The sequence below is a fragment of the Meles meles genome, chromosome 10 (assembly GCF_922984935.1).
Source record: "Meles meles chromosome 10, mMelMel3.1 paternal haplotype, whole genome shotgun sequence".
Taxonomy (NCBI): Eukaryota; Metazoa; Chordata; class Mammalia; order Carnivora; family Mustelidae; genus Meles; species Meles meles.
This window is the reverse complement of record NC_060075.1, coordinates 5,174,054-5,196,489: the sequence shown is the minus strand read 5'-3', so window position 1 is coordinate 5,196,489 and position 22,436 is coordinate 5,174,054. Positions and strand designations below refer to the sequence as shown.

Below are 22,436 nucleotides of genomic sequence, written 5' to 3'. Positions count from 1 at the left end.
GATGTCCACTCACTCCTTTATTCACCGTTAGTGCTGGAGTCCTGGCCACAGCAGTGAGACAACAACGAAATACAAGGCTTCCGAACTGGTGAGGGAGACGTAAAACTCCCACTGTTTGCAGAGGACATGATCATATTTGGGCCCCCAAAAAACCACTAGAACTGAGAAATGAATTCAGTAAAATCATATAATACAAAGTCAGTGTAATCTGTTGCGTTCCTAGACACTAAAAATGAAGCAGCAAAAATTAAAATCCCTTTTATAATTGCACCCAAAACAATAAAATATCTCCTAATAAACTTAACTGAAGAGGTGAAAGGCCTATACTCTGAGAATTACAAATCACTGGATGAAAGAGATTCAGAACGACTCAAAGAAGTGGAAGAACATCTGTGCTCCTGGACTGAAAGAACAAATCCTGTTAACACGACTGCGCTGCCCGAAGCCGTGCGCGGACCGAATGCAGCCCCTAGCAGAATAAAAACCAGTTTTCTTAAAACTAGAACAGACAGTCCCAAAATTTGTGGGGAACTGTAAAAGATCCCAGATAGCCCCGGCAGTCTTGAAAGAGAAAAAAACTGTAGGTATCACATTTCCAGATTTCAAGTTCTGCCACAGACTGGTAGTAATTAAAGCAATAAGGCACTGGCATGAAAATAGATCGATAGGATAGAAAATGTAGGAATAAACCTGTAATTGTATGATAAATTTGTCTTCAACAAAGAATAAATATAACTGGGGAAAAGGGCAAGTTAAAAGAGCAGAGAAACAGAAGAAACATTAACATTAAAGGTCAGAACACAAATGAAACAAAACAAAAATGGAAAAAAAGCTGGATTAAGAACGTCACTGAAATGAAATTTATAACAATATAACAAACGTGCTGGAAAAACTGGTCAGCTACAGGCAAAAGAATGAAACTGGACCACTTCCACAATACACAAAAATAAAGTGGATTAAAGACTGAAATGTGAGATCTAAAACCATGAACATCCTTGGAAGCGAGTGTAGGGAGTACTTTCCCTGATGTTGGTCACAGTAACATTTTGTAGATACAGTCTCCTAAGGGAATTAAAAGTAAAAATAAATTTTGGGGAGTATATAAAAATAAAAGGCTTGTGCACAGCAAAAGAAATTATGTAACCAAAAGGCAGCCTACTGAGTGGGAAAAGATTTGCAAATGACATAGCCAGTAAAGGGTCAGAGAGAGAGAGAGAGAGTGTGTGTGTGTCTCTCACAACATCCAAAAAACAATCCAATTAAAAATGGGTGGAAGACTCAGACATTCTTCCAAAGAAGACATCCAGATGGCCAACAGATGCATGAAAGGATGTTCAACACCACTCGTCATCAAGGAAATGCAAATCAAAACTGCAGTGAGGTATTCCTTCATACCGGTCAGAAAGGCTGTACAGACACACAAGAAACAACAAATGCTGGTGAGGCTGTGCTCCTGCATGGCTGGTGGGAATGCGAGCTGGTGCAGCCCCTGTGCAAAACAGCATGGAGGTTCCTCAGAAACTTAAAACTACCATATGACCTAGTAATCGCGCTACCGGGCATTTACCGAAAAATACAAAAATACTAATTCAGTGGGATACATGGACCCCTCTGCTTATTGGATCATTATTTACAACTGCCAGACGACAGAAGCAGCCCAAGTGTCCACCGATAGATGAATAAAGGTGTGGTGTGTGTGTATGTATGTACCAAACTTTGTATGTACACACACACACACTCTCAAACATTATTATATGTGCTGCCAAAGCGAGCACACAAATATTTACCCATAAAAAAAATAAATCTTGCCATTTGTAAGAGCATATAGAACTAGAGAATATAATGCTAAGTGAAATAAATAAGTCAGAAAGATAAATACCATATGATCTCATTCACATGGAATTTAAAAACAATGAGCAAAGGCCAAAAAAAAGGTGGGGGGAGACAAACCAAGACGCAGACTCAATACAGAGAACAAACTGGTGATTACCGGGGGGGGAGGGGGGGCGGGCGGGATTAAAGGGTGCATTTACCATAATGAAAAAAAATACAAACTTAGGAATCATCTTTGTGTCCTGTAGATGTCCAAATACAACAGGAGGTTCTTTCCACCAAAACTGAGTCTCAGAGGAGATACAGTCTTCCAGGGTCCTTTTCTGTAGAAACATGTTGGAGAATAATCTATATATTTTATCTTTTGTCATTCACCTTCAAAGACCAGATGGTACATACAGAAAGCAGCAAGATGGCATTAAAGATTTTCTGTGCTTATTTGAGAGAAAGAGACTGCACGGGCAGGGGTTTGGGGCGGGAGCAGAGGGAGAAGGAGAAGCAGACTCCCTGCTGAGCAGAGAGCCCGATGTAGGGCTTGATCCCAGGCTCCTGAGATCATGACCTGATCTGAAGGCAGAGGCTTAATCAACTGAACCACCCAGGTGCCCCCAAGAAACTCACTTTAAATACGAAGGCACAAATATGGTGAAATATGTGCACATGGGATGCTGATGGGAAAATCTCAGGTAGCTCTATTGATGTCGCACAGATTTTGAAGCAAAGACTGTTACTAGGAATGGAAAGGACTGTCCTAGTGATAAAGGAGTCCATTAATAGGAAATAATCCCAATGTTCTAATACCTAATAACAGAACTTCAAAGTACATGCCACATGAACTGCCAGGAGAAACAGTCTACAACTACCAGTAAAATGTCAACAAACCTCTCAATAACTGAGGAAATACGTAGGCAGAAAAATCAGTAGGGTATAGAAGACGTGGCAATACTATCCACCAATGTGACATGATTAACGATTATGGAACATCCTACCTGACAAGACCAGACAGAATATGCGGCCTTTTCAATTACACATGAAACATCTACCAAGATAGGTCATGTCCTGGGATATAAAGTCTCAATAAATTTATACAAATCCAACGTGTGCAAATTATATTAGAAACCAACAATAATATCAGTCAATAATAACATACCTGGAAAATCTTCAAATATTTGAAAACCCACCAGTAACACACGTCCCAGAATCCTGTGTGTCTAAGAAGTTACAAAGCTATTTGAACTGACTGAAAATGAAAACACAACCAACAAGGACTGGAGGATGCAGCTAACGCAGTACTTGGAAATTCTATAGCACGAGCACGTATGTGAGAAAAGGATAAATCAATATCAATGACTTAAGCTTCCACTTAAGAAAATAGAAAAAGAAAAAGAAAATTTTTTAAATTGAAAAAGGGCAAGTTAGAAGAGCAAAGAAACAGAAGAAATACTAAATGTCAGAACACGAATGAGTGAAATAGAAAACAACAATAATGGAAAAATTAAAGCCGGGTTAAGAACATCACTGAAACGGAAAGATATTCCTTGCTTGTGGATTAGAAAAATATTGTTAAAATGTCCATATTACCCAAAGCAATCTATAGATTCACTGTAATCCTTATCTAAATACCAGTAGCGGGGCACCTGGGTGGCTCAGTGGGTTAAGCCTCTGCCTTTGGCTCAGGTCATGATCCCAAGGTCCTGGGATCGAGCCCCACATCAGGCTCTCTGCTCAGCAGGGAGTTTGCTTCCTCCTCTCTCTCTCTCTCTCTGCCTGCCTCTCTGCCTACTTGTGATCTCTGTCAAATAAATAAATAAAATCTTAAAAATAAATAAATAAATAAAAACCAGTAGCACTTTTTACAGAACTAAAACACCAGAATTTATAATGGAACCAGAAAGACCCCAAAAAGCTAAAGCAATTTTGAGAAACAACAACACTGAAGGTACCGGAGCAGAGCAAGAGAGTCGTGAGTAATCCCACGCTTACGTGGCCAACTGCTCTACAACAAAGACAAGAACATACAGTGGGGAGAAGACGGCCCGTTCCCATAAATCAACTGGGAAAACCCGACAGCTTCATGCTAAACAATGACACACTTCATTCCACCATACCTAAAAATCAACTCAAAATGGATTAAAGACCTAAATGTGAGTCCTAAAGCCATGAAAACTAGACGAGAACACAGGCGGTAATGTCTTAGACATCAACCGGAGCGACGTGTTTACAGATCTCTCCTGAGGAAGGGGGAAGCTAAAGCAAAATAAACAGTTGGGGCTGCACCAAAATAAAAAGCTTCTTGACAGCAAAGGAAAGCAACGAAACAAACCCACCGCCTGGTAGAAGATACTTGTAAACGATACATCCAACAAGGAGTTAATATCCAAAACACGCCCAGATGTGTCACTGAAAACATACAATGAACACACAAGACAGCGTGATCAAGAATGGGCAGAGAGGGGCGCCTGGCTGGCTCAGCCGGAAGAGGATGCTCCTCGATCTTGGGGTCATGAGTTCGAGCCGCACATTGGGTGTACAGATTACCAGAAATGGGGGGGGGGGAACATAGGACCTGAAACATTCTTCCAAAAACATACAAACGACTGACACGTGAAAGGATGCTCAACATCACTCATCATGGGGACATACAAATCAACACCACCCTCCACACCTGTCCAAGGCAAGCATCAGACAAGAACTAAGTCTTGGTAGGGATGGAAAAGCAGGGAAAGGACCCCTCATGCCCTGTTGGTGGGAATGTAAGTGGGGGCAGCCGCTGTGGGAAACTGTGGAGGTGCCTCAGATATTAAAACCAGAAATGCCATGTGATCCAGTCATTCCACTTCTGGGTATTTACCAAAAGAAAACAAAAATACTCATTCAAAAAGACACATTCTACGTTTACTGCGGTATTACTATGTACAACAGCCAAGACATGGAAGCAGCCCAGGGTCCCTCGCCAGAGGAAGGGATGAGGACGTGCACATACACAACAGAACGGCGCTCAGCCGTCAAACAAACGAGATCTTTCCCTTTGTGACCGCGCGGACGGTCCTAGAGGGTATTACGCTGAGTGACATAAATCAGAGATGACGAACGATTTCACTCTTCTGTGCAGCAGGAAACAAAATGAACAAAGCAGAAACAGACCCATAACCAAACAGATCTAGTGGTTGCGAGAGGAGGGGCTTGGAGCGGGTGGACATGACGACACGGACGGGGGTGTGGGAGGAACAGGGTTTCAGTTACAGAACGAGTGAGTCGCGAGCATGAAAGGCACAGCACGGGGGTCCAGCCAGTAGGGCTGTGACAGCGTTTCGTGGTGACGGGGCTGCGGGCGCGGTGAGCGGAGTCGGACGTCCGGACCTGTACGGGCCTCCGGGTTGCGTACCTGTGACCGCGCTGGGCGTCTGCTGCACTGCAGCTGGAAAACAAAAGTATCAATAAAACTGACAAACCTCTGACCAGAAACCAACAAAATTGACTTGGATTCTCCACAGCAGAGCGAGCGTTGTTCGCCGGCGACTGTGCTGAAGGGACTCGGAAGCAGCGGGCGCCGCCGGCGGGAACGCAAGCTGGTGCGACCCCGTGCGAGGCTGGCGCGGCGGCTTCTCGCGGCGCAAACTGCTCTCCCCGCGCCGCCCCGCAGGGTCCCCGGGCACCGGCCCCGCAGACGAAGCCTCGGCCCCACGGAACTGCGCGGGGTTCGGAGCCGCCGGAGGCCTCACCGCCGCGCCGGGTCAGCAGGCGAGCGGGTCCGGCCCAGCAGGCGCCTCCGAGCCGGAAGGCGGCGACCGACCGACGAGCCGATCTTCAATGCGGATTGTTCAGCGACGGAAACGGATTGTTCAGCGACGGAAACGGATTGTTCAGCGACAGAAACTGTGAGAAGCTCCGCCTTGATGGCGCCGCCAACAGCGGACCCGCGCCGAGTGTGGGCTTCGGGTGACAATGACCGGATGCGGGCAGAGCGCGAGGCAGCTGGGGCCGCGCTCCGGCCGCTCCGGCCAGTGGTGCAGCCCCGGGCCGTGGCCGAGTTGGCGCCGGTGGGTCTGACGCCTCCAACGACATGGATCCCCGGAAACAAACGACGGAACTTCTCGGGAGAAGCAGACACCAGAACAGCCCCACAGCTTTCAAGTACAGGAACTTGCAGCGCCAACACCTTCCCACAAAAGAGAAGTCCCACACAGACGGTTCGCAAATGAACTCCATCAGACAGTGGAGAAAAATTACACCAACAATCCACAACCTCTTCTGGAAAGTTGTGTCGATTTTTGACACTATAAGCAAGCGTTAGCTCTTCATTTAGAACCGTACACCGTAAGACTTCCGACCAACATCCCTCACAAATACAGAAGCGAAATTTCCTTACAAGATGCTAGCAGAGCAAATCCAGCAGTATGTAAAAAGGATAAAACATTATCAACGAATGGGTTTTATCCCGGTATGAGGTTCCTTTAACGTTAGACAATGTAGTTTATGGTGTTCATATGGGAGAAAAGGCATGATCATGCAGAAACAATATTTGGCGGATTCAACGCTCATCTACAACAAGAACTCAATAAAGTAGGAATGGCAGGAAAAGTGCTCAGCCCGATAAAGGGCATCTATGAGAAAAAACCAGGTAGTCTCATATTTTAAAAAAAGACTGGGTTTGGAACAAGGCAAGGATGCCTGTACCTACGACTTCCACCCAACATTGGCGGTGAGGGCCTTGGCCAGCGCAGTAAGCAACTCAATAAAAGGTATGTTCATTGGAAAAGTAAAATTGCATTTGCAGACCATAATCAAGATTAGAAAATCACAAGGAATTTTCAAAAATACTACTAGACACAGTAAGCGAGTTTATCAGAACCACAAAATAAAAAGTAAATATAAAAATGAATTGTACTTCTATACAACCAACGATTTAGAATGGAAAATAATGGTATTGCAGTTTACAATAGATAAAAAACATGAAAATGTAAGACTTATGCAATGGAATGCACAAAATATTGCTGAAAGAAAACCTAACTAGAGAACTATGTACTATATTCATGGACCAGAAAATATCCTTAGGATGTTAATTCTCCCAAAGTTTGATCTACAAAATGCCTACAATCCTAGCAGGCTTTTTGTAGAAGTTCACAGTCTCATTTTAAATTTACATGGAAATGTATCTAAGAGAGGCCAAAATAAATTGGAAAGAATAAATTTGTAAAGAGTAAGACTGGAAGCCTTGCACTAGAATTCAAGACTCGCAGTGATGGTAGCTTATGGATAATGAGCGACCGGCAGAACAAGGATCGATCGACATGAGGGGTACCCGGGGGGCTCAGTCGCTTGAGTGTCTGATTCTTGGTTTCAGCTTAGACCATCATCTCAGGGTCCTGGGATGTGGCCCATGTTGGGCCCCGTGCTCAGTGTAGTCTGCTTGAGATTCTCTCCTCTAACCCCGTAAGATAAAAATCTTAAAAAAAAAAAAAAAAAATCCACATGAACATGGGCAATTTTCTCTAAAGTAGCCGTGGAAAAAATACAACAAATGGTGCTGGAAGAATGACATATGCCAGTGGACAGAAATGAAATCTGATGAAATGAAACCCTACTTTACACCCTACACGAAGACTGCGTGATGATGAGTCACAGACCTAAACAGAAACAAACCATAACGCTTCCAGAAGAAACTGAAGATAATCTTCATGACTTTAGGGTAGGCAAAGATTTCTTAATGCACTGAAAGAACTAGTTATAAAGGATTATGAATTGGACTTGATCAAAATAAAAAGCTTCTGCTCAAGACAATATTGGGGAAAAAAGGTAAGCAACACCAACCGTACCTAGAGTGTATGAATGCGCTTTTAAAATTCAGTTAAAAAACCCCAATTTTTAAAATGGGCAAAACACTTGAATAGAACATTTGCCAAAACTGTGTAAATGGCTCAGCGTGTGAAAAGGTGTTCCGGGCCGTAGTCATGAGGGAAACAGGATAAACCACAGACACCCCTTCCCGCCCATTAAACTGGCCACAGGGGAGCCCGGGGAAGTGACAGGAAGGCTGTCGCAGCGCATGTCCGATGAGACACCAAACCCAGGATGCATCGCAAGGTAGTCACGATCTCGAAAACAGCGTGGTTAGGCCAGTGGCCATAGGACCCGTGTCACCGACGCCCGTGTGGCCACAGGAGGAGCGAGGAGCAGAGCACGCGGCGGATCCGAGCGCAAGAACTGAGAGCGGCGACAGGCTTTCACCGGAACATGGTGGCACACGGTGGCAGATGCACATGGCTCTCCGGGCTCCCTAGGGATGTGGCGGAGCCTCTGGACACTTGATAGCTGCTGCTGGGACTTTTGGGTCCGGGCCCGGAGCCCAGAGGAGCCACTGGGAATAAAGGCTAAGCCGGGCAGGGGTGACAGGGAGAGGGGAGGGGTGAAGCTCGGCAGGCGAGGGAGGGAATTAGGGCCTCACAAGCCAAGGCTTGGTGGAGAAGCTTCTGAGCCACACCTACACGGTCGGGAAAACATCCGGCCTCGTCAAAGGAGCACCCGATGGGGTCATGGTCAAATCCCACACGGAGTGACTGGAAGCTGGGTAAGCACCAGCGCAGAAAAACCCCGTCCGTGGTCTCCCTGCCGCGAAGGGAAAACCAGCCCGTCCCCGTCCCCGGCCGTGAGCCCCATGGCACACTTCGGCCCCCAGGCCTGCAGAGGTTCCTCCCACGGCGGTGCCCTGGGGCGCCCGCGGGGTCCAGCAAGTAGCCGGCCGCGGCCCAGAGACAGCACCGGGCGGCTGGGCAAGGGCTCGGTCCCACGCGACTGTGCTGCGGAGCCCCCGCTGCGGATCGAAGGTTCCGTGACTCCCCTTCCCGCTCTAGTGACGCCCCAAACTCCGTGAACACTCGTGTTTTGGTCTCCTGAGACAGGACGATAAAGGACAGAGACGAACATCCCAACGGCCGACATGCGTCCAGCAAGGACCCTGCGCCCCCCGCGCCCCCACCCCACCCCGCTCGGTGCCCGCAGCTCGGGCCTCCGCACAGCTGGCCCGGGAGGTCTTTGGAGGCTTCCAGCCACGGGCCCGACGGGGTGGAGCAGCGGCCACCAGAAAACGACTCTGCCACCCCCGCCCTACAGCCTCCTCCGCTCCCCAGCGGGCTGGGGTGCGGGCTGGGAAGCAGCGACTGCGGTGGCGGTCCCAGCGGCCGCCCCAGTAACACGACCGATGCCGCCAGCCCTTGCCTCCCGGGAGTTCCCGGGTTTCAGGAACTCGCAGCGCGAAGGACAACAGAGCAAATCTGCGTCGCCCGTCACAGAGTGCTGTCCCTCGTCGTCCCACATCTCTAACAGTGTGACCCACAGAAGCCCAAAGCCGCTGGCGCGTGAGCAGAGTCCCCTGCGTCGTTCCCGACGAGTCCTCCATCCCCGCCGCCGAAGGGGTCTCGCAGGCCGAGGCCGCCCAGGTCTGCGGCCTCAGGTCGGTCCGCTCCGCTTCCCAAGGACGGAGCGGGCTCGGCAACCGGGGACGTCACCCTTGCAGGCAGTGGCAATGAGCGAGCCGAGAGACCGCGTCACCGCTGCTGTCCTCCAGGGGGTCACTGGGACACTGGGCCTCCCTCATGACAGCCCACTGACTCGTTCCCTCCCTCTCGGCCACCACCGCTACTCCCCTCCTGTCATGCACCGACACCACGGAACAGGAAATGACAGTTTAAGGCAGAGCCCGACACCTCAGAAGAGCGACAGGGCTCAATTCAAAATTTTAAAAATTAGTTGAGAAACGAACAAAAAGAAACATGGGATGAAGGAACATGACACGTAATGCCTTGAAAAGAAATAGAAGGAAATTTTTAAGTCAAAAAGGAGGAAGGTTTTCCTTCTGTCCAAGAGGAAACAATCAGATCTGGGCTTGTCCTGGGCCGAGCATCTAGAAAAGCAGAACAAAATACACACGCGACTGTCGGACCTGGCTGGCAGGGGCCGCAGGATGGCCTCCCAGTGACACGGTGGACTCCTCCCCCCAGAGACGGTTCCAGACGCGGTGGAGGAGCGGGGCGGGGCCGGCCTCCGAGAGAGGTCGTGGCAGGAGGCGGCCAGAGCCGCGGGAGGTGCAGGACAGACGGTGAAGGACAGCACGTGCCCACGGCCTCCGCCAAGTCTGGCCACCCACGTGTCTGCACACAGGTGCGGCGTGACTCCACGAGACCCTGCCCAGGACAAGGTCAAGGAAAGAGCAAGTCCCAGGGAAGATCACTCGGGGCTGGGAATGCTTTAGCAACAGCCCAATGGGGACATCAGGGACATCCAGTATGTTCCTGAAAGGGCCATACTGCAGTAATGGGGCTGATTTAGGCTTAAACTCTTGGCTTCGGCTCAGGTCACAATGTCAGGGTTGTGAGATCAAGCCCCGCATCAGGCTCTGCGCTCAGCTGGGAGTCTCCGTGAGAGTCTCTCTCCCTCTCCACCGGCCCCTCCCCCACACGCGCCCCCATGCCCTCTCAAATAAAATCTTTTAATAACTAAATTAGGCTCATCCAAAGAATGTGTAAAGAACAAGCTTTGAAAGGAAGAAGCGGATTCCCAGCTGTTGGCGGAATAAAGTCTAACAGCCTTTGAATACAACACAGCCCAGCACTCGACAACACACAAGCACAAATTCTGGAATCCGAGAGGTTAACCAGACACGGAAAGGCGGGAAAATGTGGCCTGTCACCCCGAGTAAACATCCGTCAGCAACACGGGCCCAGAAATAAACGGGACGAGAGAATGAGCAGAAGTCATATTAAAAACAGCTCTCACACGCGGGCTTGGTGTGCCAAACCCTGGAAAGGAGAGTTTTAGTTATGACGAACGCAGCGTCAAAAAGGGTCACGCAAACAAGGCAAAACTGAGTTACTGCCACACGCCCCAGACTAAGGAAACATGACGACAAGATGCCACGTGGTGGCCCCGGCTGGACCCCGGAACAGAGGAGTGACCAGCTTCCTCCGGCACGTGGCACACAGCCCTTCCGCTTCCCTGGAGGGCCCCCAGCATGGCTCCTGGGGAGCTGGGGGCAGGCGCTGGTGGCCCTGCCGGACGCCAGCAAAGGCGTCTCTCGGGAGGCCGGGTCAGGAGGTGGCAGCGCCTTGCTCAAAGGAAACGCGGCGAGGGGAGGGAGCGCCTCTCATGTCAGAGATGCCGCCAGCGCGTGTGACACCGGGCCGGTGCATGTGACACCGGGCCGCCCTGCTCTGCGGAGCTGCCAGGACGTGGGGCCTCTCCATGCCACAGGGCGCCCGTGTCCGTGCGGATGAGTGCAGACATCTGTGACCTTGAGCTGCTTTTTCCTGGTGTTCGCTGGCAGCCGCCGGCCTGGCTTTCAGGCGTCCGGGAAGTCGAGCCCGGGCTGGTGTTAGGGCACCGGTACCGGAGCTCCTCCAGGCGCTCTTGGCCGTGAGCCCGAGGGCCACCGCGGAGCTGAGGTTTCCTGGAAAAGAAGATCTTTCAGGAGCTGTTTCTCAGAGGGAGAACACGTCCCTTTTTAAAGCTCAGTGAACGGGCCGCGCACTTTTAGGGACACGATGACAGCAGCGGGGTGGGAGGAAAACCGGGAGAGGGCGGAGGGCCACAAAAGCGGGGTCGCATCAGAGAGATAGTGGTCAACAGTGTCCCCAGCACAAGGAACTCATCGGCCCGAAACACACCTAATGCCTTCGGGAGCACGTGACCGGAGGGGAGGCCAGGAGGGCCCGGGTGGGGACGCAGAGGAAGGGCCCGCAGCTCGCAAGAGCGGAGGTCTTTCGGCAAAGTGGTCAGACCGCGTGTGATTCCCCGCCCCCGGCGCCGCGGGCTCTCCCCGGACCAGCGCAGGGCCTCGGCCTTGCTGCGTGAGCTCAGCTCCCCGCTCAGCGCCCCCATGCCCCACCGCCCCCGCAGAGCGCGAGCTCACCTTCCGCGCGGTCAGGGTCATGGCGCTCCGGTGACCGATCGCCAGCGATCCGGGAGGAGGTCAGGGAAAAGGCCGCACCGGGTGGCTGCCTGGCAACCTGGCGCAGACCGCGAGCACTCGGGCCCCACCGAAGCGCCAGACTCGCGAACGGGAGACGCTGCGGAATATTTTTAAAACCTTTTTGTCAGAGAAGTGCTTTGAGAGTTCCTATAAAACCACGCAGTACAAAAGCCTGTTATTTTAGGGTGTTCATGAAGCACAAGCTAAAAACTGGTTTTAGAAACTGTGAGCGGGATTCGGAGCTATTTGAATTCTTAGCAATCCCCTCCAATGTCAAACACATCCAGTACGACAGGAATCCAGTCTGTATCACTGAATACGTCTGAAAAAGGCTGCCCCCCAAAACCCCAGAAGCCTCAACTTAACAAAAAGAGACTTTAAACAAGGGAACCGAGCACCTTGGCAAACACCCTTCAGGAGAAACCCAAGTTCCCGTCCTTGTTCAGCTGCAGGGAACAGTCTCTCCATCCGGAAGGAGCCTCGAACTTCCACGTCAACTTATCTGAAGAGAGAGAGACCCGCGCCGGAGCTCCGGCCAGACCGCGGGCAGGGCCGACACACACTCAGGCGCTTGGATAGATGTAAAATATTTTATTTGTAAATGGTGATCTTCTAAATCTGTGTCCACAAATTCCAAAACCCATAACACTCTGTATACTTCAAAAAATTCAATTTTTGCCAACATTAGGTACTATTATACAGAACAGAAAACAAAAACCCGGTAAGACAAATACTGGTAAGATGTCAGAATATTGTACAAGAGAAGAAAAATATTCAAGAAACAAATTTCATACAGCTATTTATCAAGAGAAAAATATATACAATTGATTTATTCTGTAAGATAAAAATACATCATGCCATATACATTACAAGTCCCGAACTGCGTCACTGATATACCAACAGTTTACAGCCCACTTGAACTGTGCGCACAAAAACTTCATTTATACTTAGTCTGTGAAGTGTCAGTACCAGAAGTGTAAGTACAAAATAAAAAGCTAACCTGGTTCAAAATGCTGATTAAGTTTCTACAAGCAAACACAAAACAGTGTGTTTTTTAATTAAAGAAATGTAAACAAACAGTTCATACAAACACATTTTAAAATTACATCTTCCGAAATCCTATTGTTGGGGTCCTGCAGCTGCAAGCGCGACCACAACACTTTTTTTTTTTCCTTTTCAAATGTTTGTGTTGAACAGAAGGCTAGAGTTAGGCTGGAGTCCTGCTACATGATCTAGTATGTTTACATGATTCTCTGTAGCTCGAAACAAAGTTCTAGTCAAAACTATGTCCGCTGAAGAAAAGTTCAGCCTCCATTTGGGTGTATTTTTAAGCATTATTCACAGTTATCACAAATTGTAAGCACAAAAAAACCTGACTGAAGAAGTAGGGATGCAACAATATAATATGAAAAAGTTAGTTTAAATTACCAAAACAGCTATAAAAGTCGTCGTCGTCGCCTACACTCCGTTCTATCAGAAGGTGTATAAAACAATGGAGTACTAATAGACCGCAGTTTCCAAAAAACCCCAAATGCTCTAGGCTGAAATTTTGGTTATTACATAATTATAACGGCGTATTTAAGAACACAAAATTATACCGTGACATCCCTAGGAACATCTTGTAAGCACCCAAGCTGCTGCGGAGCCTGGTGGCATTTGGTCAATACTATTTTATACTGTATTTTTTCCTCAAAATATTTACATATTTGTACAAAGTAACAGGGCCTGTTAGTTCTGCAGGTAACAGCAGCAGCTTGGCTTTCTTCTAACTTTTATTTAAAAATAGCTTCATTCACTTATTCAATAATAAATACAAAAAGTTTCTCTTATTTTACAGAAATCAAAAACTACAATAAACTGACTCATGGAATCAAGTATTTAAATGTATTTTAGTGCAAGTTATTACCCCTTAGCTCTATCCCTAAGGAAGTCGTTTCAGTACATTCCTTGTTCAGTGGTGTCTACATTATTTTTAAAAATCTTTAAGTTAGAGGGCCTGCCCCTGTTTCGGATAAGGCCGTGGCCAGCACTTCGGGCGTCCCGTCTCCCTCTCGCTGGTGATCTCAGTCTGTACATTCATAGGAAGCCCCAGCCCGGGGCAGCCAGCGGCTCTTCGCCCCAGTCAAAGTGTCTCCTCAGCGAGACGCAAAAACACGAAACAAAACAAAACCCACCCACAGAAGGAAGGAGGAAAGAAAGAAGAAGGAAACAAAAGTGCTGGACTGCTCTGAGGTCCTGGTCCGCCCCGGAGGACCGAGGGAATCAGAACTCCCAGAGGCGAGTTTTCAGAAAGTCATAAAACAGGAAACAAAATCTCTCTCCGTCTGCGAAATTCCACTGGTGTGTTGAATCGCTTCTTCCTAGGGACAAGCCGCCCGCCGAGACCGCGAGGCGCGCTCAGTTCATCCACTTCCGGCAGTTCACGGCCCCGCAGTGGCACGGAATCTTGTGCTGGTCGTCTTCGAAGTCGAACTTATAGTCATAGCAAAGCTGCCCACGGCAAAGACACAGTGTGAGAGAGGCCGGGGGGCGGGGGTGGGGGTCCTGCCTCGTCTGCCCGATCTCAGAACCAGCAGCGCAGCGGCCGAGCAGAGGACCCCGCGTGGACTGGACAGAAGCCTCCTGCGCTCGCTCACAAGGGGACAGGCACGTCAGGGGACACCGTTCTCCGGCCGCGCCACATCTAGGGGGACCGGCTGGAGAGAGCCGCGCTCCCATACGCCCTCGCGGTCCCCCCAGACCTCATCGGCCCGGGCAGGGCACACCCCTGGGGGAGGCACCGACCCCCGACCTCCCCACCCCCGCCCGCTGACAGCTTTGCTTCCTCTGCCTCACTTACGAGAATGTTTCGAAAGTCTACTTGGGGTCATCGAGTCACTCCACATCTCAGAGCAGCTGCTGCCGCGGCCGCCGGGGGTCCCCGTGCCCCCCACCCGCAGGCCCGCCCTCCCCGACGCGCCTCGGACTCCCCCAGGTCCTTCCGACCCAAACGTCCTAAGCGAGGCCCGGTGCGGAAAGACGTCCACTCCGCGCTGCAAGGGAAGACCCCGGCGCCCGCCGGGCAGCTCCTCCCGGCTACCCAGCCGTGCCACCTGCTGCTGGGCCCTCGCCGGGCTCTGCAGGGAGACGCCGCCGTGTCGTGTAAATGCAGCGGCAGCTCGGAGAAGCCCAGCGACCCGCTCAAGAGTACTCAGGCGGGACCGGGAAGGAAGGACCCGGAGCTCAGGGGTCTCGGTCCGACCCAATGCCCCTGGTGGTCGCCGGCACCACGCTGGGTTCTCAAATACTTTGATTTTAAAAAGGGGTTTCCAAAAAGATGACCAAAAAATACAAGAAATCATCGCATAGCTCTGTTCCAAAGGGCCGGGGGGCTCCAACAAGGACTCTCCGGCTCCTCATCCCCCGCCCCAGGAGAGGTTCCTACAGAAACGCACACTGCTCAGCGGCACCTAGAGCACTCGAAATGTGTGCTCATCACACCTGTGGGAGACAAATCTGGGGAACGTAAAAACGTGGTCTAGACCAGGAATAACCTTAACAGGTGAAAGTCATCCATGAGCCCAGAGGAACAAACGTCAAGTTCAGCATCTAGCATTTTAAAGAAGAGAAACAACTGTACCCAAAGAGCCAAACTGTTTGAAACTCTGTTGAGAAAGTCTGTAAGCTTGTGCCGTGAGCTGAGTGTGCAAACAGGCCATCCAGAGGCCCGTGCTGCCCCAGACGGGACGCCTACAGCCCTCCGCGGCCTCACGTGAGCGTCATGCTCCCGGGGACCACAGAGCCGACAATCCCGGGACAGTCTCCACACATCAGTGGGAGGACAGGCAGAATCTTTGAAGAGAGGGTCCTGTCGGTCTGGGACCAAGGGTTCTACAGGAGCCTGAGGACACGGGAACGTGACGCCTGTGGGTGCTGCGGGGATTGGAGTTTGGGGAGCACAGAGGGAGGGAAGTGGGGGGGCCGGTAGTCCACACTTTCAATGCTGCCACGAGGAGGAAGGCGACCCTTGAGTGTCCCGGGTGAAGTGACGGATGGCGCCCTCTGACCCACCACAAGGAGACTTTTTCTAGCGCTGAAGCCCTGGACAAGCCCCGGGCCAGCCGCCCGCGCCAGGCAGCGAGCTGCACGGCGGCTACGAGCGGAGCACGCGGATCCCGCACACTTACCTCTTCTCCTTTCTGGATCCTCCGGTTGGAGCTGATGATGATTTTGTGTCCTCTCTCAAAAGTCACCACTTCAGCCACACAATTGGGAGCACACGAATGGTTGATGTATCTGCAAGCCATTTCAGAAAACTATTTCAAAACAGCCGGAAGAAACTTTACAAACATTCCACTCATCGGGAAAACTTTCTCCTAATTACATTTCTACCTGCCCGTTCACAGAACAAGAACACACACACAATTTCAAATGAAAATTATTTTCAAAGCTTATCTGCCCTGAATTTTTAATCATGGAGGCCACTGTGGGTACGTGGACCCGCTAGGCAGAACTTCCTCGACCAGCTTCCCGCTGCCTCACCTGGCAGGCCCTCCCGTGAGTGTCGCATCGATCACGTGGTCGTTATCCATGCGGAACATGTACACACCACGGTTCTGAAAAAGAAAAGTCAGAAATTCCTCCACGTGCAAGTTCAGAGCGGGAAGCCTCAGCCAGAAGCGAACGGAGACGCAGCCTGTGCCGCGGGTGTCACACAACGTCGGGGACACGTATGCACACGGTGTGAATGGAAATCCAACGGATCGGGAGGCCGCTTGGAACAGCAGGCTCATGAGTCTACAGCTGTCGCTATGCGAACAGTAACACTGACTGGACAGAGGGAGAATGATGGAAAAAACAAGGAAAACACAAGAATATCCAGATGTTAAGTAAAAAAAGACTTTAAAAACAGAAAAAAAAGGGGGGGGCGCCTGGGTGGTTCACTTGGTGAAGCATCTGCCTTCGACTCAGGTCACAATCCCCGGATCCTAGGATCGAGTCCTGCATTGGGCTCCCTGCTCAGTGGGGAGCCTGCTTCTCCCTCTGCCCTTCCCTGTGCTTGTGCTCTCTCGCACACACGCGCCTCTCTCTCAAATTCAAAAAAATATCCAGGTGTGGCTTCCATTCAAAACTGAGCCTCACAGGACAGTGCAACTTGGCCTTGTTTCCAGCTTTTCAACGGCAAAGGGAAAGAAGAGGACTGGCTCTTACCTGAGACTCATACAGCTTCTCTTTCCTGTTTGCAACTTCATTTCGAATGATCGTGCCGATGTACTCGATGACCATGGTGTGCTTCTCGATGTCCCTGGCAGCATACAGGCCCAGCCCCTGTGGAGAAAAGAAATAAAAAATGGAAAAAAAGGGTGTGTATATGTACTTTAAAAATCACTTTGAATTCTTTTTTTCTTTTTTTTTTAAAGATTTTATTTATTTGACAGAGATCGCAAGTAGGGAGAGAGGCGGGCAGAAAGAGAGAGAGAGGAGGAAGCAGGCTCCCTGCCAAGCAGAGAGCCCGATGCGGGGCTCGATCCCAGGACCCTGAGATCATGACCTGAGCGAAAGGCAGAGGCTTTAACCCCTGAGCCACCCAGGCGCCCCATCACTTTGAATTCTTGGACAACAAACCTGACTCCCTTTCATACAGAGGCCACGTCAAACACCACACTGAAGAACTCACCTAAACTCAAAGGGTCTTTTTTATTGAATATACTAGCATCTGAAACAATTAACACTTAAAGTCACGCCATTACTATCTTGCTTTGTGTCTTTTACTAAATTCTGAAGACGTATTTACAAAGCAGCACCACTGAGCGGCTACACCATCCTGTCAGGCCATCTTATCGTCCATGAAATTCGTGTCGAGATCCCACCAACTAAACAGGCCAACAGCTAATAGCTATTATAGGCTATTAGCTTCTGGTATTTACTTTATCCCATTGTTTCTTTTTCTTTTCAGGATTTTATATATTTGACAGAGAGAGAGATCCCAAGGAGGCAGAGAGGCAGGCAGAGAGAGAGGAGGAAGCAGGCTCCCTGCTGAGCAGAGAGCCCGATGCGGGGCTTGATCCCAGGACCCTGAGACCATGACCTGAGCCAAAGGCAGAGGCTTAACCCACTGAGCCACCCAGGCGCCCCCATTACTATTTCTAAAAGGGTAAGAAAGGACAGTAAACTTAATAAGAAGTAGGGCTAACCATGAGGGACTATTAATACTATAGTCAGGTTTCGGATTTGGCTAGGAGTTCCTGGAAGCCAGAGCAAAAGGGGAACCAGGAGAAGGTACTCTGCTTTAATGACCAGTTATTCTGCTTTAATGACCAGGAAAGCTGGAAAGAAATACAGTTCTTCAGAAAGGCAACTTTCTCTCCTAAAGTTTCGAGGCCGCAGAGAAAGGTACAGGAATCGGAACCTGTGAGAACTGCCGCAGGTCTCTCATTTGGCAGTTCGTCCTGTCTTGCTAGTAATAAATCATACACTACGTGTACCTTTTTAAGTTTTTAGCATTACAAATTCTGGAAAAATATGGACTATTTCCTTGAACATTTGATACTTTCTTGTCCCAATGAGTTTCTGCCTTCCTAATTCCAGCTGGCTGGAAGACTGCAGTAACCAAGTAGGGAAAAGTGTTTGCTCGCTGGGAAGTCCCTGTGGGGCACACGGTACCATGGGCCCATCTCAGAGACTTTGGTGTGGGAACGGAATTACCTTCTGGGAAAAGAAAGTTTATGCAATATATCTGTTCAATTCCAGACGTAACTGAGGTGAATGAACCAAAATACACAAAAAAGCAGTACGTATAGAGATCAATATAGTTTGATGTAGAAGCTATAGAAAATTATGTACATTCGACTATGCAAAAATTCACTTTTATAAGAAAAAAGGTATCCGACTTCCTCGCAGGCACAGGGCATGTGGTGGGGAGTACACCTCCCAGCCAAGTTCTCATGAACTGGAAAATGGACAGAGGAGGATACCGCAGAGCGGATCCGAGCGGCAAGCCTGAAACGCGGCTCAGTCGTCAGCGGTCAGAAACTGCAGGAAGGACACAGGACCAGGCGGGCGGAAATGAGAAAGGGCCGCAGCACAACAAATGGGAAAAGAGAGAGACAGTTTCCCAAATGCAGGAGGAAACGAGCTATGATAGCCTTTCTGGCAAAGCAACAAGGTCGGCTAACACGCAAAGCACACACTTCCCTGTGTGAGATCAGCGGCGGGCACACTGCTTCATTACGCTCCTCAACGTCCACAACGTCACGCAGACGCCGAGGAGAACGAGAGAACGAAACGGAGGCACCAGGCGGCTCTAGAGGGTTCTCTGAGGGTTAGCGAGCGCCGAAGCCTGCAGCACAGTCAATGCGAGCGGCTCCGCGGGAACATCGTGCGCAGACGAGGCTGTGCGGTCAGGACAGTGACACGACACACTGACCACGGGGCCTGAGAGATCAGTGAAATGACAGAGTAAAAGTGACACGGAAACAGGAGCGGTGACAAGTGAACGAGCTGCCTGGGGACGTCTCAAATGGAAAAGGAACCGATGCGGCAGATGAGAAAGACACACCCCCCGGAGCGGCCACCGGACCCCCCAGAGCTGGAGAGGCTGCATTCTCGACCCAGCCGCAGAAAGGAAAGAAAGACACCGTATCTGGAACGTAAAAAACGTGGTACCAGATGAGAAGATCAAGAGCAGAACGAGCTCTTAGGTGACTTTTTTTTTTAACACAGAAGAAAGCTCCGCAGATAGAGCAGAAGCCGAAGAACAAGGACAAGAGAACCAGCAGACAGGGCAGAGGAGGACTGGTAGAGGCACGGGTTCCCATCTGTGTACGCACAGGTCCTCGGGGGGCCCCACGCAGGGGCCGGACCGAAAGGCACGTCTCAGCAGGTCCCAGAGATGCTGCAGTAGCCTGGGCCCGCCATGCGACAGCCCAGACCTCATGGGTCCAAATGTGTCTACAGGTTCAGAAAGAAAGAAACAGAGGTAGGAACTTGCAGAAGAATCAACACAGAAACATTTCTCAGACTGAAGGCCCCAGTGCTCCAGGCTGAAAAGGGTCATCGAGTAAGGAAAGCAACAAAAAAAGAAAATAACCCAAACTTCGGCGCATTTTTTGTAAAATGTCCAACTATTAAGACTGACAAGAAGATCCTACAGTGTTCCCAAGAGGAGAAAAAGTTCCCAAGAAAGGAACAAGAATCCGAATGAGTACAGACAAGTGAACGTAGATGACATTTTTATCGTGAAGGGACCCAGTAGGTGTGAGTGGGGTGGCGGGGCGGCGGCAGGCCCGCCAGCGGGGCTCACGGGCGCGACAGCAGGTGGAGATGGGGGGGCAGAGGCCGAGCGTGGACTTGAGAGAGCTCTTCTGGTGGGGCGGCAACGGAACTTGAGGGTGCCCTGGATCTGGGCAAACTGGGGCCAAGGTACACAACTCGTGGAAGGGGGAACACTCAGGGTAACCAGGCTCGGGGACCGAGACATTTGGCAAAGTGAGCTCTGTGCCCCCATCCTAGGACATCCAAGGGGAGATGTGGAACAGACTCGGGTCCGCGGCCCGGCGCATACGGACTGTGGACGTAAACTTAAATGCTAAGCCCATAGACGACCCATAAGGTCCTCCACACACTCTACGCACCAGAAAACACCGTGCTCTCCTGAGAAGACGACTTCCGGAGGAGAACCCCCCCGACTGCTGCACCTTTTCAAAGTAGTTTCATTTGTATTTCTCTCAAGAATCTGAAAACAGCTCTAGTGAGCGCTCCCCAAAATGAGTGAGCGCGGAACACCGCGCTCCCGGCTGCCCACGAGCCCTTGTCGAGACACGGAGATGCGGAGTCCAGTCTCCCCACGGGGGAGGAGAAGCACCCAGAGTCGTATTCAGTCGCTGGTGCTACCAACGGACAAGACGGGACCGGATTTCACAGATGTGATGCTAAGCCTCTGCCACGTGAAGTCCTTCGAAGACCAGACGCCAGCACCCGACGGCCAGACCCCGGCCCGGCCCCTGCCTCCCGAGCACGGCGGCTCCTCACCTGGATGCGGGAGCGGGCCAGATAGACATTGGACTTCCACTCGGTCTTCATCTTGCGGTACTGCGAGGACTTGGAGTGCACGAACTGCTTGCTGTAGGGCGCGTTCAGCTCCCCCGTGACCGTGCTCTGGAAGGACTTGGAAGTGCTGGTGCTGTTCAGGGTGTGAGGCCTGCGCGCAGTGGCATGTCAACAGGAAAAAATGAAAGGAAAACTGAAGATATCTCCGAATGACGCCCAAAGCCGAGCGGATTCAAATTCTCACTGACAGGAACATACATGGAAAGCCGCCTAGCAGAGCCGCACGGCGAGTTCTCTGACGCGGTCGGCACGGACGCAGCCAGAGACGGCAGGGTTTGTAAGCAGCAGACAGATCAAGCACAGAAACCACTAATACGCCTGGAAACCCTGGGCTGTACTATGTGAAGTTAAAACAAAATACCTTAACACAAACCTCTTGACATGGGCACTCATTTTAGGTTCGGATCGGGCGCAGCCTGTGGGGTTCACGGCGAGAGGGAGCTCCATGAGAGGATTGCGGCCGTACCGGAAGGCGTAGTTCTCACACGCCTCCACCCCCGGGAGCTGAAAAGGAGCCAAACAGACACAGGGTGAACTTAGGTGATCAAGACCGCGGACCACCCTGAGCCGGCCCGGGGAGGGCCCGACCTGAACTTCTGCGGAGTAACTTGTCAACATACTCCCTGTGGACAAAATGGTCTTTTAACTTATGTTACCGTCGTCGGCCTGCACGCAGATCTACTGCAACATTAACACACGGATTTCAGTCTCAAAGCAGAACTTCATCAACCCTGTCAACTGCTCCTTGGAGAAGAAGACCGACCCACAGAACCAGCACAGGCCAACCAACGTGCGAGCCGGCGCCACTTTAAGATCTGGTCATCCCCACCCAGTGTGTACCGACGTACAACTTCGCTCTTTGGAATTTAGAAGTTAAATACAGTTAAAAATTGTTCATACGGTTTCCTGTCTTGATTTCTTGCTTCTTCCAATGTGACTGCAATGAGGTAGGTTATCGCACTCAGTTCCCTGAGAGTTCGGATGGTAAGTTAAGGTTTACTTGTAAGACAAGTTCATGTTAAAGGCCTCTTCTAGAATATACTTCTTGTGAGATATTTCTCTATAGACATAAAAGATACCCATCATTTAGGCAGGGCTTCCGGAAGCAGACCGAGAACTCAGTGGCTTTTGGGGTGTCCTCTATTCCTCCAAAAACACAAAAACAAAACAAATCCCACCAACCACCCACGATTTTTTCTTGCTCAAAATGATGCCTTATAATCATACAACTTCTCAAAAGCATTGTGTGTAGACTCACTGGCAAACGTGTTAATTATCATAATCTTAAAAGACTGCAAAGAGAGGTCCGAGAAGATCACGGGCTCCTGCGGTCGCTGCCCAGCCCTGCCCTGCCCTCCGCCTTGTCTGCCCCCGTGAAGAGAACCTGGAGTGTGTGAGCCACCTCAGGGAGGAAATGCTACCAGGCACTGAGGGGTCCCGACGAGTCCCAGATGCCTTGAGACACGAAGAGAACAAAGCGCTACCTCAGAGTATCCTAGTGCAGCCCATGTCAAAACAGTCCCACTGGGGACCACCACCCGCAACCGCAAAG

At 50.4% G+C, this 22,436-nt stretch overlaps 1 protein-coding gene across 13 annotated transcripts in view; it reads right to left on the bottom strand.

Moving 5' to 3' along the window:
- Window positions 1-12,382: 12,382 nt before the first annotated feature.
- The window catches only part of KMT2C (lysine methyltransferase 2C), a 272,443-nt gene continuing 262,389 nt past the window's right edge, over window positions 12,383-22,436 (bottom strand). For 12 of the 13 annotated variants that reach the window (XM_046020447.1, XM_046020450.1, XM_046020455.1 and 9 more), the window contains 6 exons: window positions 21,246-21,388; window positions 20,807-20,975; window positions 16,988-17,104; window positions 16,319-16,392; window positions 15,964-16,072; window positions 12,383-14,287 (listed from right to left, as the gene is read on the bottom strand). In XM_046020447.1, coding sequence (XP_045876403.1) covers window positions 14,195-14,287; window positions 15,964-16,072; window positions 16,319-16,392; window positions 16,988-17,104; window positions 20,807-20,975; window positions 21,246-21,388 — 705 coding nt within the window. In that variant the 3' untranslated portion in view covers window positions 12,383-14,194. The remainder of the gene's footprint in view (window positions 14,288-15,963; window positions 16,073-16,318; window positions 16,393-16,987; window positions 17,105-20,806; window positions 20,976-21,245; window positions 21,389-22,436) is intronic. The other variant, XM_046020451.1, reaches the window with a different exon arrangement.